General features: G+C 45.9%; 1 protein-coding gene across 2 annotated transcripts in view; it reads right to left on the bottom strand.

Moving 5' to 3' along the window:
* MTAP (methylthioadenosine phosphorylase) overlaps positions 1–7628 on the bottom strand; it is a 49848-nt gene extending 42220 nt beyond the window's left edge. The window contains exon 1 of one of the 2 annotated variants that reach the window (XM_047065002.1): positions 7278–7628. In XM_047065002.1, the coding sequence (XP_046920958.1) occupies positions 7278–7310 (33 nt within the window). In that variant the 5' untranslated portion in view covers positions 7311–7628. The remainder of the gene's footprint in view (positions 1–7277) is intronic. The other variant, XM_047064993.1, reaches the window with a different exon arrangement.
* Between the last annotated feature and the right edge of the window lie 5639 nt (positions 7629–13267).

Raw genomic sequence — 13267 nt, 5'->3', positions numbered from 1 at the left:
GCATTCGGTAGCTGGTAACTCAGCCCTCAGAGAGGAACACGTAGTTTCACTGGGCATGAAAGCAAGAGCTGCTACCGCTCCCCAGAAGGTTGGAACAGGGTCTCGGGCACTGGAATTATCTATAGGTGAACACATCCAGTCATCTGACCGGCTCCAATTGTTCATGGAAAACCACATCTCAAAAGGGATACAGAACACATGTAGCAAACTGCGTACTGCCATATTGGGGAAATAGACCTCTAACCATTTTTCTGCTGAGGAGGGAGGCCAGCAGTGTCAGAATGGGGCAATGTTGCCACCTGCTGGCTCCACAGCAAAGTACAACTAGGAGGGAACTCTCTCAAGCACCCATGGCCTAATTGGGTGTCACGTGGAGCCTCTCAATTCAACAGTCCATCTAGTACCTGCCTTGGTAATGCCTTAGTGATGAAGTAATTGTGTCTGAGTACTTACAAGTCACAGGCATTAGGCTGAGTGTTTCAGATGCCTTACCTCAACTGATCTTCACAACCACCCTGCAAGACAGGCCCCACAGTGTCACAGTCACTTTACCAAAGACAAAAAAAAAAAAAAGCATCAGATTAAGAAACCTGTCCAAGAAGTAAGGAGCAAAGCTGGAATAGGAACCTAGGTCTTTCACGCTCAACTACAACGATGTACTACTACCTTCCAATATCCCCTGGAGTCCTTTACAGCATCATACCGTACTGGGAAAGTTTTTCTGTCTCCGTGTATTAAGGAAACTGATGTCCAGAGAGGTCAAATTCTGGACCGGGGTCACAGAGCGAACAGAAATAATGACTCTGGCCATCTACGCAAACACCTAAGAAGGGAGGGGACTCTCCATCAGTGACTTCATCCACACTCAGGAAGCAACGACAGGACCTTACCAGGCCTTCTGGGTCAGAAGCATCAGCCCTCCATCCAGGAAACCCTAGACTGCTAGAAATAAATATGTTTGGAGACAAGGATGGAATTCCTAGGTCACTTTACACCAGATAAAGTTCTAAAATAGAGACCCCCCCCCCGCCCCAACCTGGTCAATCATGGTCACTGCCAAATTATAACAGCTACTGGTTCATTCCATACTTTCCCACTGACAGACCACCGAGTCAACTTCCTTCAAAAGAGAAGAGAGTTTGACTTCCTGAGAGTGCAAAAGCATTTTATCTAAATGTTGGCTTACCTGGCCAGAATGGTTATTTCCAGCAATGCTAAAAGGGCTCACACTAACCCCCTATCCTGTGTCCTTTTCCCCTGGTACCTAGACCTAGGAGATTTCACATATCCCACTTGGTTTCAAGAACCACTCACCATCACTTTGAGGCCCAGATACACTACCTGAAGGAACCTAGCACTCCACGATGGCATTCTCAAAACACCGTAACCCCAAGCAGTTGAGACTAGCTCATGCCAGAGAGGTGGGCTTCCTCTGAGCACTTCAAGCTCACGAAGAGGCAAGAAGGCCAGAGCTCAAGCTGGCAGCAATCCCTGATCTGAGCATTTCAGTCCTGCAGCCCCGGCTGCCGTTGACCTATTTGGCAAGCACAGGAGACAAAAGTTCTCCTCTAATTGAGCCAACCTGGCTTTGAGCCTCCCAGGGCCTTGCAAAATCCCAGAAGCCCAGCTGTATGGGGACAGAGTGGCCAAATGTCTCAGTCTGGGTGGCCTGTTGAAAACCTGCAATACGGTCCAGATAGCCGGTGGCTCCATCTCGGACAAGATGCCCTTCTCCGTAAGCCACCCTTGTAGGTGATGGTTATGGGCTGAACTGGTTCCCCCCAAATCCGTATTTTGAAGCACTAATATCTAATATCTCAGAATGCAACTCTTTTTGGAAATAGGATCTTTGTTGAGGTAATTAAAGTTAAATGAAGTCACAGGAAGGGCCCTAATCCACTATGACTGGTATCCCTATAAAACAAGATTAGGAACACAAACACACAGAGGGAAGACCGTGTGAGGCACAGGAAGCTGGCTGACTGCAAGCCAAGGAGAGGCCTCAGAAGCAACCAACCGTGCTGACACCTGGATCTTGGCCTCCCAGCCTCCAGACAATGAATAAATGTCTGTTGCCTAAGTAACAGTTTGCGGTACTTTGCTATGGCGGCACTGGGAAACTAATCTGGTCATGTGATATTCTGATCAGAGATAACCTTGGGGCTCAGAACATCCGTAGCTTTACTTAACCAACCACCCCTTGCAAAGTCAGGATGTTTATTCTAATGGGTAGACACCCCCCTTGAAGATAGAATTCACCTCCTGAAATGGCCAATTTTTTTTTCTTTTTTGAGAAGGATTTTCCTCAGTGCTAATTGTATTCTGTAGAGCTTTCCTTCCCTTGTGGCACAGCAGCAGGAATGTTCCCGGTGTTCCCCCTGGGTCAGCTCCCGGATACGAGAATCCGGCGGGGAACTTTCAATACTGAAGCTCAGGTCCAAGATTCCAGAGACTCTGATTAACAGGGCAAGGCAAGGTTTGTGTTCTTAAAGCTCCTCAGGTAGTTCTAATGTGCAGCCAGAAATGAGCACCCCCACCCTATGGCCCAGACCACGAATTGCCAAAATCTGGACTAGCTGAGGCTAAATAAATAATGCTCCTGAAAGAGATCCTGTCTGTGTCCTAAGCCCCAGAACCTGTGAATGTTACCTTACTGGATTAAGTTACAAATCTCGAGACAGGGAGATTATCCTGGATTATCTGGGTAGGCCCTAAATATCCTTATAAGATGGTCAAATGGGAAAGAAGGTGACGTGATCCGGGGCCATGAGCCAAGGAACACTGGTGATCTCTAGATGCTGGAAAAGCAAGGGACCGGACTCTCCCTTGGATCTTCCAAGAGGAGCCACTCTACTGACACTCCCATTTTAGCCCAGTTAGGACTCATTCTTGCACTTCTAACCTCCAGAACTGCGAGAAAATACATCTGCATTGTTTTAAGCCATCCAGTCTGTGTAACGGTTACAGCAGCCATGGGAAACTAGAACACCAAGAAGCGTCTGAAGAGCTTGTTAAGAGTGCAGAAACCTGGCCTTTTCAAAGCGCCCTGGGTCAGCAGCTATCACACTCTAGTGGGCTTCTGAATACACTGAGGCTCTTTAAAACCAAGACTGCTGGACCCCCCAACCCCCAGAGGTTCTGATTCAGCAGGCCTGGGGTAGGCCTGATAACATGCATTTCTAACAAATCCCCAAGGTGGGTGCAGATGCATCATCCACTTTGAAAACGATTGCTTTAGATGTTTCTGAGGCACAGACTAGAATACCACGATCATGGGGCACCTGGTGGTTCAGTCGGTTAAGCGTCCTGACTTAGGCTCAGGTCATGATCTCGCAGTTCAAGGGTTCGAGCCCCGCGTTGGGCTCTGTGCTGACAGCTCAGAGCCTGGAGCCTGCTTTAGATTCTGTGTCTCCCTCTCTCTCTCTCTCTCTCTCTCTCTGCCCCTCCCCTGCTCACGCTTTCTCTCTCTCAAAAATAAACATTAAAAAAAATTAAAAAATAGAATACCATGATCACAATCACAATTAGGGATTAGAGTCCATTGGACACAAAAATTTATATCACCTGTTTGTTCATCGGTACTGAAAAGGAGATCCTTAATCTATAGAATGATGAGAATCAAGTGAAATAATGCATTAATATCTGTCACCGTTTCTTTTTTTTTTTTCAAAGTTTATTTATTTTTGACAGAGAGAGAGAGAGAGAGAGAGAGAGAGCTAGGGAGGGCAGAGAGAGAGGGAGACACAGAATCCGAAGCAGGCTCCAGGCTCTGAGCTGTCAGCACAGAGCCCGATGCGGGGCTCGAACTCACCGATCGTGAGATCATGACCTAGGCCGAAGTCGGATGCTTAACCGACTGAGCCACCCAGGCGCCCCTGTCACCGTTTCTGTATATCTTCCCACTTCCAGCAAAAACAAAACAAAAATGAACATCCCTTGAAGCAACAACAAAAAGCCCCCTATTGCTTGGTCTTTCTCTGCTGGTCGGAATGCAAACTGGGCTGCTTCGGCATCTCCTCACCAGGTAGTCTCTGCCTCAGGGATCTGGCCCAGGTCCCTCAACCCAGCGTGTACTGGCTCTCCTGGGAGTGTCAGGAAACCCATGGGGACACTTCTGGCTGCCACAACAAGGGGGCAGGAGCGCCACTGGCATTTTGTGGGGAGGCATCCAGGACGCACTATATGCCTGGCAATGCTCAGGGCGGCCCTACAAGCATCCTGTCCAAAAGGCCACTGTGACCCCAGGCAAAAAATGAAGGCTCCCTGGCCTCTAGCTTCCAGTTGGGGCCTGGTTTCGGAGAGTCGCTCAAGGACTCTCAGTCTGAAGGCCTTTGCCAGCCACACTCAGGCAGCCACAAGGAGAGCTCAAAAGGCCCATTCATCACGGTCTAGACTCCGTGACTTGCCTGTCTCTCTCCATACCATTTTGTTGACAGCTCACTGCACACTTATGATGGAACCGTATTTCCTCCTTGTGATAACAACCGTGATTAATAAGGCTTATTTTTAATCCCCCAGAGCAGCTGCCTGGGGGAACCATAGCCAGCTGAAAGAGCCCTTTAGAATGTTCTGTCTGAGTGCCAAAAACCAGTTTAGCCCTCTGCATGGTCATACGTACCACCTGCTCGTGACTGATGTTGGAGGATGATGTCTCCCTGAGGTCCTCCCAGACAACAGCTATCCTTAATAACATGGGAGAGTAGCCAGTGGGCACGGGCAGGGGGGTGCAGGCTGCATGATCTCTCTACTCACACAATAAAACAGGACATGTCGTATTTCGGAACTGCCTCACATCTAGTTGGGGGCACACCGGGCTCTGGGCCCAATTCTATCACTATCTAGGTCCAGCTGTATAGTCCTGGACACCTTAGTCGACCTTTCCAGGCCTCGGCTTTATGTCCACAAAAAGGGTCTGTGTAGCTATGTGGTCTTAAGAAATGTTCCAGCTCTACATTTCACAATCTGGGGACAGGGTATGGTTTTTAGGAGCCCATTTTGCTCTGCACGCTGGCACCTTGTGTCTCCTGCATAGGACGTAGCCTCAGCAGTCTGAGGGATTTGGCGTTGCCATCATGGTTTCTCAAAGCACAGCAGTCACCTTTCTAAGCTCAAAGAGCAATCAGCCAGCAGGCCTAGCACTATTTGTCCCTCTTAATTTTATATTCAGCAGCTCGCCAAGACAAAAGATATACGTCATTCAGTATTTACATCAGGGCTCCAGTCAATGCCCGTTCTGCACTTAAGTGTACTGCACTAATTTCACAGGGATTGTGTGACTGGAGAATGTCAAACAAGACTGAAGGGAGGCTGTTTCCATAACCATCCCTCTCTGCTCCTAATGTCACTTTAAGTGTACTCCTATAAGGGAAAGGTGATCTCTTCCGCTGCTTAGCCACTGAAAGCTGTCATCTAATAAGACCTAGCAAAATAATTGTTGGAGAAAAGACTTGTAAAAATTTATTTCAGCTCCCCCACTAATAAGCACTAACATCTAATAAGTTTCAACCATGTGCTAGACAGATTAATTGTCACCATCCCAGCAAACCCTGCAGGAAAATCCCCACTTAAAAGACGGGCACCTAAGGAACTCACCTACTTTGCTCATAAGCGTGGTAAACATTTTCTGCTTGTCCTCTGCTACTGACAAGGGAGAGGCCTTCTACAAATATTTGTTAAATGCAAGATTCTTTTCAAAATGTCAAAGCTGAGTTTCATGTCTGAGTATGAATGCAACACTCTCTACCCTACCCCTTCTAAGTGTCTCATTAAGAGCTGCAAGGGCTTGCATAAGAGACTGTTAAAAACTGAGAACAAACTGAGGGTTGATGGGGGGTGGGAGGGAGGGGAGGGTGGGTGATGGGTATTGAGGAGGGCACCTTTTGGGATGAGCACTGGGTGTTGTATGGAAACCAATTTGTCAATAAATTTCATATATATATAAAAAAAATAAAAAAAAATAAAATCCAAAAAAAAAAAAAAAAGAGCTGCAAGGGCTAATAAACTCATCACTCTGGCTGAATACACACCGCAGAGATTTGCCTTCTCCCAAAAGAACTGAACACAAAGGCGGGAATCAGGAGATAACCGAAGAGGGATCTATCCCAGACCTTCCTATCCCATCCGCCAAGAATTTCTAAAGTCAAACAAATTTACTGAGTTCTTAGCCAATCATAAACAACCTAGAAGAGATCTGAAGTTTCATCATCAATATTTCCATTGCTCTGTAATTCTACATTCTCTCCCGAGCCTACAACCAGGATGTGTTTAAAAAGCCCCAGGGAAGCTCGAGGCACCCTTCAGAACTCGGGCCCTCCTCTGGCCAAAGCTTCCACCGAACAAAGATCCCTTGTATGGAGACCTGTGAGGTCCGAGGGTACAAGGAAACCGATCTCTAACTGTTTCAAGGTTGCAAACAAAGCAGCTTAAAGCCAGAGGCCTCCAAACAGGGAGGGGCCCGGTACTCCATTTCGGTGAGGTCAAAAAGTCTCAGAGGGGCGCCTGGGTGGCGCAGTCGGTTAAGCGTCCGACTTCAGCCAGGTCACGATCTCGCGGTCTGTTGAGTTCGAGCCCCGCGTCGGGCTCTGGGCTGATGGCTCAGAGCCTGGAGCCTGTTTCCGATTCTGTGTCTCCCTCTCTCTCTGCCTCTCCCCCGTTCATGCTCTGTCTCTCTCTGTCCCAAAAAATAAATAAACATTGAAAAAAAAAATTAAAAAAAAAAAAAGTCTCAGAATTCCCCAAGCATTGCGCTGCAGGGAAAACTTCAGGACAGAAAAGCCCTACGTTTGAAAGCATAAGAAAAAAACCGGAAGCTCGCACAAGTTCAAGCACCCAGTTCTCCCACGTGGGCCGCGGGCAGCGAGCCGAGTTGGAGCGGAAGCGTGAGTACTGCCGGCACCGGGGGCGGGTCTCAGCAGTTGCAGGCGCCCACACTGCTAGTCCAGCAGCTGCCCGCCGGAAAGGAGTGGAGCTGGGGAAGCGTTTTGGGGGGGGGGAGTGTGGGGAGCAAGAGCAGCCTCCGCCCACCGCCCTTCTCCACTTGCCCACTTCTGGCGCGGCGCAGGTGCCTCTGAGCCCAAGGTGTGGGGGGAGAGGAGCGAGACTGCAAGCATTCTCTCTCCCCCAGCCCACGCCGCTGGGCCAGCGCCCCCGGGGCCGGGCCCCAGACCCTGCCGGCCGTGGCTGGGGCGCACAGGCCCGGCGCGTGGCCCGAAGGCGCGGTCCCCCACCCACCCAGCGGGAGCAGGGCGGACTGCAGCCGCCGAGACGGCTCATCTCACCTTCACCGCCGCGGGGGTGGCACCTGAGGCCATATCTGCGCGGGGAAGCGGCTGCGGTGGCGGACGCGCTGAATCCGGAGCCGACCGAGTTGTAGTGGTGGCACCGCGCGGAGCAATGCGGAGTCCCGGGGGAGGCCCTGGCTCCTCCTCTTCCTCCCCGAGACAGCTGGATTGGCTGCTGGTGTGGGAATCGCCCCCGCCACCCCCCTCCTCAATTGGAGGTTCTCGCGTCCGGTCCCTTTGGCAGACCTTTCCGGTTCTCCGCGGTTTCTTTCTCACCCCAGTTCTAAGTAAGGGGTTCACAGTTATGATAATAATAATGGAGACCGTTAGTTGAGCCGTTGCACTGCCCCAGATTCTGTGCCTTTGCCCTTTAATCAGATCTGTTACCTTTCGCAAGATCCCTTCGAGGAAGAGCGCCACTCCCTGCTCTGCCCACTGGTAGCTGCAACGTCGGCCTCCTCTGTAAAATCAGGCTGGTCCGTGTTCCAGAAGTTCTCGCGGGAGGGAGACTCCTCTGGAGGAAACTGGCTGTTCACAGACATTCTGCCCAACTGCTAACACCCGGCTGCCGAGCCTTGCTCTTCCTACTCTCGCGACCCAATCGGGGGTGTGCTCCTGTCCCTGAATTCCTAAAGGACCGAGTAGGGATGAGGTTGACGCAAGACTCCGAGGTAACAGAAAGGAAATAAACAGAGTAACCGGCTACAGGATGACCTTTCTGATGTGCATACTATACTCATCTTAAATTTGAGGGGAGCCTTTTGAGGGGATGAGACACTGCCAACCCCCAGTTTGGCTTGATGCAGGCCAAGGCCATCTTTAACCTCTCCCACCCCAGCCAGTGTCCAATACACCGAGATTCAGAATCCAGACTCATGGTCTTCATTGTTCGACACCGACTGATCACTCCCGCATCCTCCTGCTGCATGCCCCCCTCCCCAACCATCCCCAAGGCAGAGCACCAGCCCTCCACTGGAATAATCCTTTCCTCTCACAGTCCCCATCCCTTCCCTGCTGGGATAATCTAGTTGAACCTCCCTTGATGGATTAAACTCTCCTAAACTGAATGCTGGGTGGCAGTAATGTTCTGAGATACAAAAATACGGCACATAAACCTAGGGGTTGGGAGGATGGCTGTGAAAGAATACACTTTCCTCTTTCCCTACAGCAGCAAAGCACTGAAACAAGACACAAGTACACTTTCATTTAAAATACCACTGTGGGGGTGCTGCCCATGTAAGCTGTTTACTGAAATAGTAAAGACTTCCACTCTTTGTTACTTTTTGCTCTAGGTCTACCCTTTCTTACAATGTAAAGGTTGTTTGTTTATTTTAAGTTATAAAATGAAATGGCTAAAGAATAAATGTAGAAGACGGGGGTGTTCCTTTGAAAAGGCAGAAGGCTGGGAGTCCCTCAAAGATGTAGTTTTCTGGGAGTCTGCTGATTTCTCTACTAGGGAGCAGGAAGCCCAGTGATCAGAAGGAAACCATTGTGGGAAGTAAGATACCCTGGGTATGATTGCTTTGTAATTGGGGGATCTTGACCAACTTCTGTGCTTTGATGTGACCAGCAAGTCCAGTTTCTGTTCTGTGCTGCCTCTCTGCCCAAAGTTAGACCCTGTGAATAGAATGGATCCTGTAAGCATTAGAAGACTTTCAGAGAAGGAGTTGGAAACTTGGAAGGGGTTAAATTGGACTTCTGGACTTTTGTACTGTAACTTGCAGGTCAGGGCTCAAACGTGCTCTTTTTAAAAAATTTTTAATTTTATTTATATTTTTTAAAATGTACATCCAAATTAGCATACAGTGCAACAATGATTTCAGGAGTAGATTCCTTAGTGCCCCTTACCCATTTAGCCATCCCCCCTCCCACAACCCCTCCAGTAACCCTCTGTTTGTTCTCCATATTTATGAGTCTCTTCTGTTTTGTCCCCCTCCCTGTTTTTATATTATTTTTGTTTCCCTTCCCTATGTTCATCTGTTTTGTCTCCTCATATGAGTGAAGTCATATGGTATTTGTCTTTCTCTGACTAATTTCACTTAGCATGATAGCCTCCAGTTCCATCCACGTAGTTGCAAATGGCAAAATTTCATTCTTTTTGATTGCCAAGTAATACTCCATTGTATACATATATACCACATCTTCTGTATCCATTCATCCATTGATGGACATTGGGCTCTTTCCAGACTTTGGCTATTGTTGATAGTGCTGCTATAAACATTGGGGTGCATGTATCCCTTCAAAACAGCACACCTGTATCCCTTGGATAAATACCTAGTAATGCAATTGCTGGGTGGTAGGGTAGTTCTATTTTTAGTTTTTCGAGGAACCTCCATACTGTTTTCCAGAGTGGCTGCACCAGCTTGCATTCCCACCAGCAGTGCAAAAGAGATCCTCTTTGTCTGCATCCTCGCCAACATCTTCAAACATGTGCTCTTGAACATGTGATGTCTGTGAAGGGAAAATTGTCCCAAATCTGGTCTGGGTTTTTGAGTGATATAATTCACAAACCATCAATAGGAGGAAATTAGCACTTCTAGACAAAATTTAAGCAATTTTCTAACCTCTTGTAGGAAACCAGGCACTTCCCCCGCCCCCCCCAGCTGATTGTCAAGCACTATTTTTTTTTTCAACGTTTATTTATTTGTGGGACAGAGAGAGACAGAGCATGAATGGGGGAGGGGCAGAGAGAGAGGGAGACACAGAATCGGAAACAGGCTCCAGGCTCTGAGCCATCAGCCCAGAGCCTGACGCGGGGCTCGAACTCACGGACCGCGAGATCGTGACCTGGCTGAAGTCGGACGCTCAACCGACTGCGCCACCCAGGCGCCCCTGTCAAGCACTATTTATGTGTGTGTGTGTGGCATGTAGTTCAAGACAAATGGACCCACCTTCCAAGGGGACTGTATTAGTTTTTATCACGATGCATTATGAGAAAAAAGCAGGCAAATACTGAGAAGGATTGGACTGGCAAACTCTAGGTGATTTGAACTCACAGCAGCCACTATAGGGTTCTCTTAATATAAAAATCCAATTTTAGAAGAATGTGTCAAAATAAGTTTTCAGATAATTAAAAACATAATACTCAAATGAATATATAGTCCGCCTGTGTCAGAGATGTACTTAGTCTCTAAAAAATCTCTTAGTCGTTAGTAAAGGATCTAGTGGAGTGGCAAAGCTGATTCAAAGGAGGAGAGTAAGAAGCTGAAACAGCAGAAAATAGTATGTTAGAAGATGGCAAAATTAGATACAAACTGTTTTTGCAAAACAATAAAACTGTAGCCTTTGGAGTTTTCTTATCTACCAACAATCCTATTTGCAGCTTTGCCAAAAAAAAAAAAAGTAATTTATCAACCATAACAAACAAGAAATCTACCACCTGAGTCTAAACACTTATCAATAAGAAACAATAAAACAAAGTTACAGCCCCTTGGGTAAGGTCTGCAAACCTTACCTATTAAGAGGCAAAAATCAAGGAGTATGTGAAGCTTGAAAATGTAGACAATGTCTAATTGAATGAGCATGGCTATATTCCAGTACAACTTTATGGACACTAGAATTTGAACTTTATATAGTGTTTACATATGACAAACTATAACCCTTCTTTAGAGTTTTTCATCTCCCACTTAAGATTATAAAAACCATTCTTAGTTTGAATCTATGTAAAAACAGGTAGAGAGCTGGTTTGGCTAAGGGTGAGGGCCATTGTTTGCCATTCACCCCTGCAAGCAGATGACCCTTGGGCAGACTTGTTGGATAATGACTTCATGTGTCTTTGAAAAGACAGACAGTAACCTTTTTGGCTTATTTCCAAGTTTTAGATAATTTTTTTTTTCTTAGTAAGCCCTCAAATCAACAGAGGGCAACTTTTTTTTTTTTAATTTTTTTTTTCAACGTTTATTTATTTGTGGGACAGAGAGAGACAGAGCATGAACAGAGGAGGGGCAGAGAGAGAGGGAGACACAGAATCGGAAACAGGCTCCAGGCTCTGAGCCATCAGCCCAGAGCCCGACGCGGGGCTCGAACTCCCGGACCGCGAGATCGTGACCTGGCTGAAGTCGGACGCTCAACCGACTGCGCCACCCAGGCGCCCCCAGAGGGCAACATTTTTAATAGTTAGTGGTCTCTCTTTTTGATTGGTATGGGGAATTCACAAGAGGTATCTCAAGAGTCTGTATATGAAAATAACATCTTGCTCTATCCTTCTGTTCTTGCCCTATAAATTCTCTCTGTTCACCTGTACACCTGTTTTTTTCTAAGAAATTCTAAAGAAGTACCCAGGCCACCTTATAACAATTCTGATTATGACACTGTACAGGTATTTCAATAGCTTCTTTTTTCGGGTAATCCCTCATACATACCTTCCCAACTTCCAGCTCCCAGCCAACAACATACTGAGAGGGTGTTGCTAATAGCTGTCCATATCACATCTTGAGCATGACCTGAGCCCAAATCAAGAGTTGGATGCTTAACTGACTGAGCCACTCAGGTGCCCCTACAAATACTTGTTTAAATATTATTTTTTTCCTAAGGATAAATTTCTAGGAGTGGGGCTGGAGAATCAAAAGGAATGAACATTTTGATAGCACCCAATAGGGTCCAATTATCTTACAGAAAGCTACCACCACCTTGCACTACTAGGAAGAAAATGAAATTGTTTCCCACATACTCACCAATAATAAGCATTATATTTATAAATATAAATCCATTTTGTGGTTAATTTGTATTTAACTCCTTGTACATCTGAGCTTTTTCTCATATATTATTAGCCATTCACATTTCAAGTGTTTTGTCTTGATCCATATCCTAAATTAAAAAATATATTAAATAGATACATGTATAAATACTTTCTTTCTAAACCCCAATTTTATGTCCTAATTCTACAGAAATAGTCAGCTATACTTTCTAACTTGAACTAAAGAGAAAACTCGCTATCTGAAAGGACATTTATTGAAAAAATACCTACATGTCAATTATATTACAGTTACATGTCAATTACATTTAACAATTTAATCTCCTAAAAAAATCTCTAAGATAGAAATTATTATTCCCACTTTAGAAAGAGGAAAACTCAGGATTAAGGAATGTCAGGTCAATTTCCATCTTCTACAAGGATGAGACATTGGGACATGACAAGATTTACATATACGTATATATGATGATATACGTGTGCATACATGTATATACATATGATACATACACATATACATGTTTATATGTATACACATGATGATGGGGCTAGGCTTTTCAACTTTCAACATTCAAATTCCTTAGTGTGTCTTCTTAAAATGGTGAAATTTGACTTCATACCTACTTGAAAAACCTGAATGTCCTCTGATGCTTCTTAATTTTTTTTTTACCAAGTGATATACTTCAGACTAGTGAGTTTGCAATACAGGGATGGGGAGCTTGATAAGTAGGACTTGGGGAAGAGAGTGATGATCAGAGGAAAGGAGTGCCAAGTCACTTCTTGAGTCTGTCTTAGTGTCATTGGCTCCTAAGAGAAAGGTTTTGTAGGTTGGACATGCCCAGATCTAAGCAATAAACTAGTGACCAAATCACTTGATCCTTAACTTTAACTGTGGTAATTTACAATTCAAATGGCAAGACTCCACAGTTTTCACAAAATGTTGACAGAGTGCTTTACATAAATATTTGGTTTTCCAATCACAACCAAGTTGATTGCCCTTTGTGTTGGCACCACCCTGGGGCTGTTGCATTAAATTGGTTGAGAGCCCAAACTCTTCAGTGGTGACAATGACCATGCTATTTTTGACAACATTAATCAGCTAATCAGATTTCGTAAGAAATAATCTCGAGTAGGATTAGCCATGATTAACTTTCTTCCTGGGACAAATTTAAAGAATGCCATATGAGCCTTTGTGATTAGCTGGTTATGAATTAGAAATAGCTCAGTGGTTCTTACAACTATTCATGGTGCATACATAATAAGTTTTCTGATGGGATGGATATATAAAATTGGGAAA

This window comes from Lynx rufus, unplaced genomic scaffold (assembly GCF_022079265.1).
Source record: "Lynx rufus isolate CCGP_SWC_20201006 ecotype Redwood Valley unplaced genomic scaffold, mLynRuf1.p SCAF_10, whole genome shotgun sequence".
NCBI classification, from domain to species: Eukaryota; Metazoa; Chordata; class Mammalia; order Carnivora; family Felidae; genus Lynx; species Lynx rufus.
This window is presented reverse-complemented; position numbering and strand designations above follow the sequence as displayed.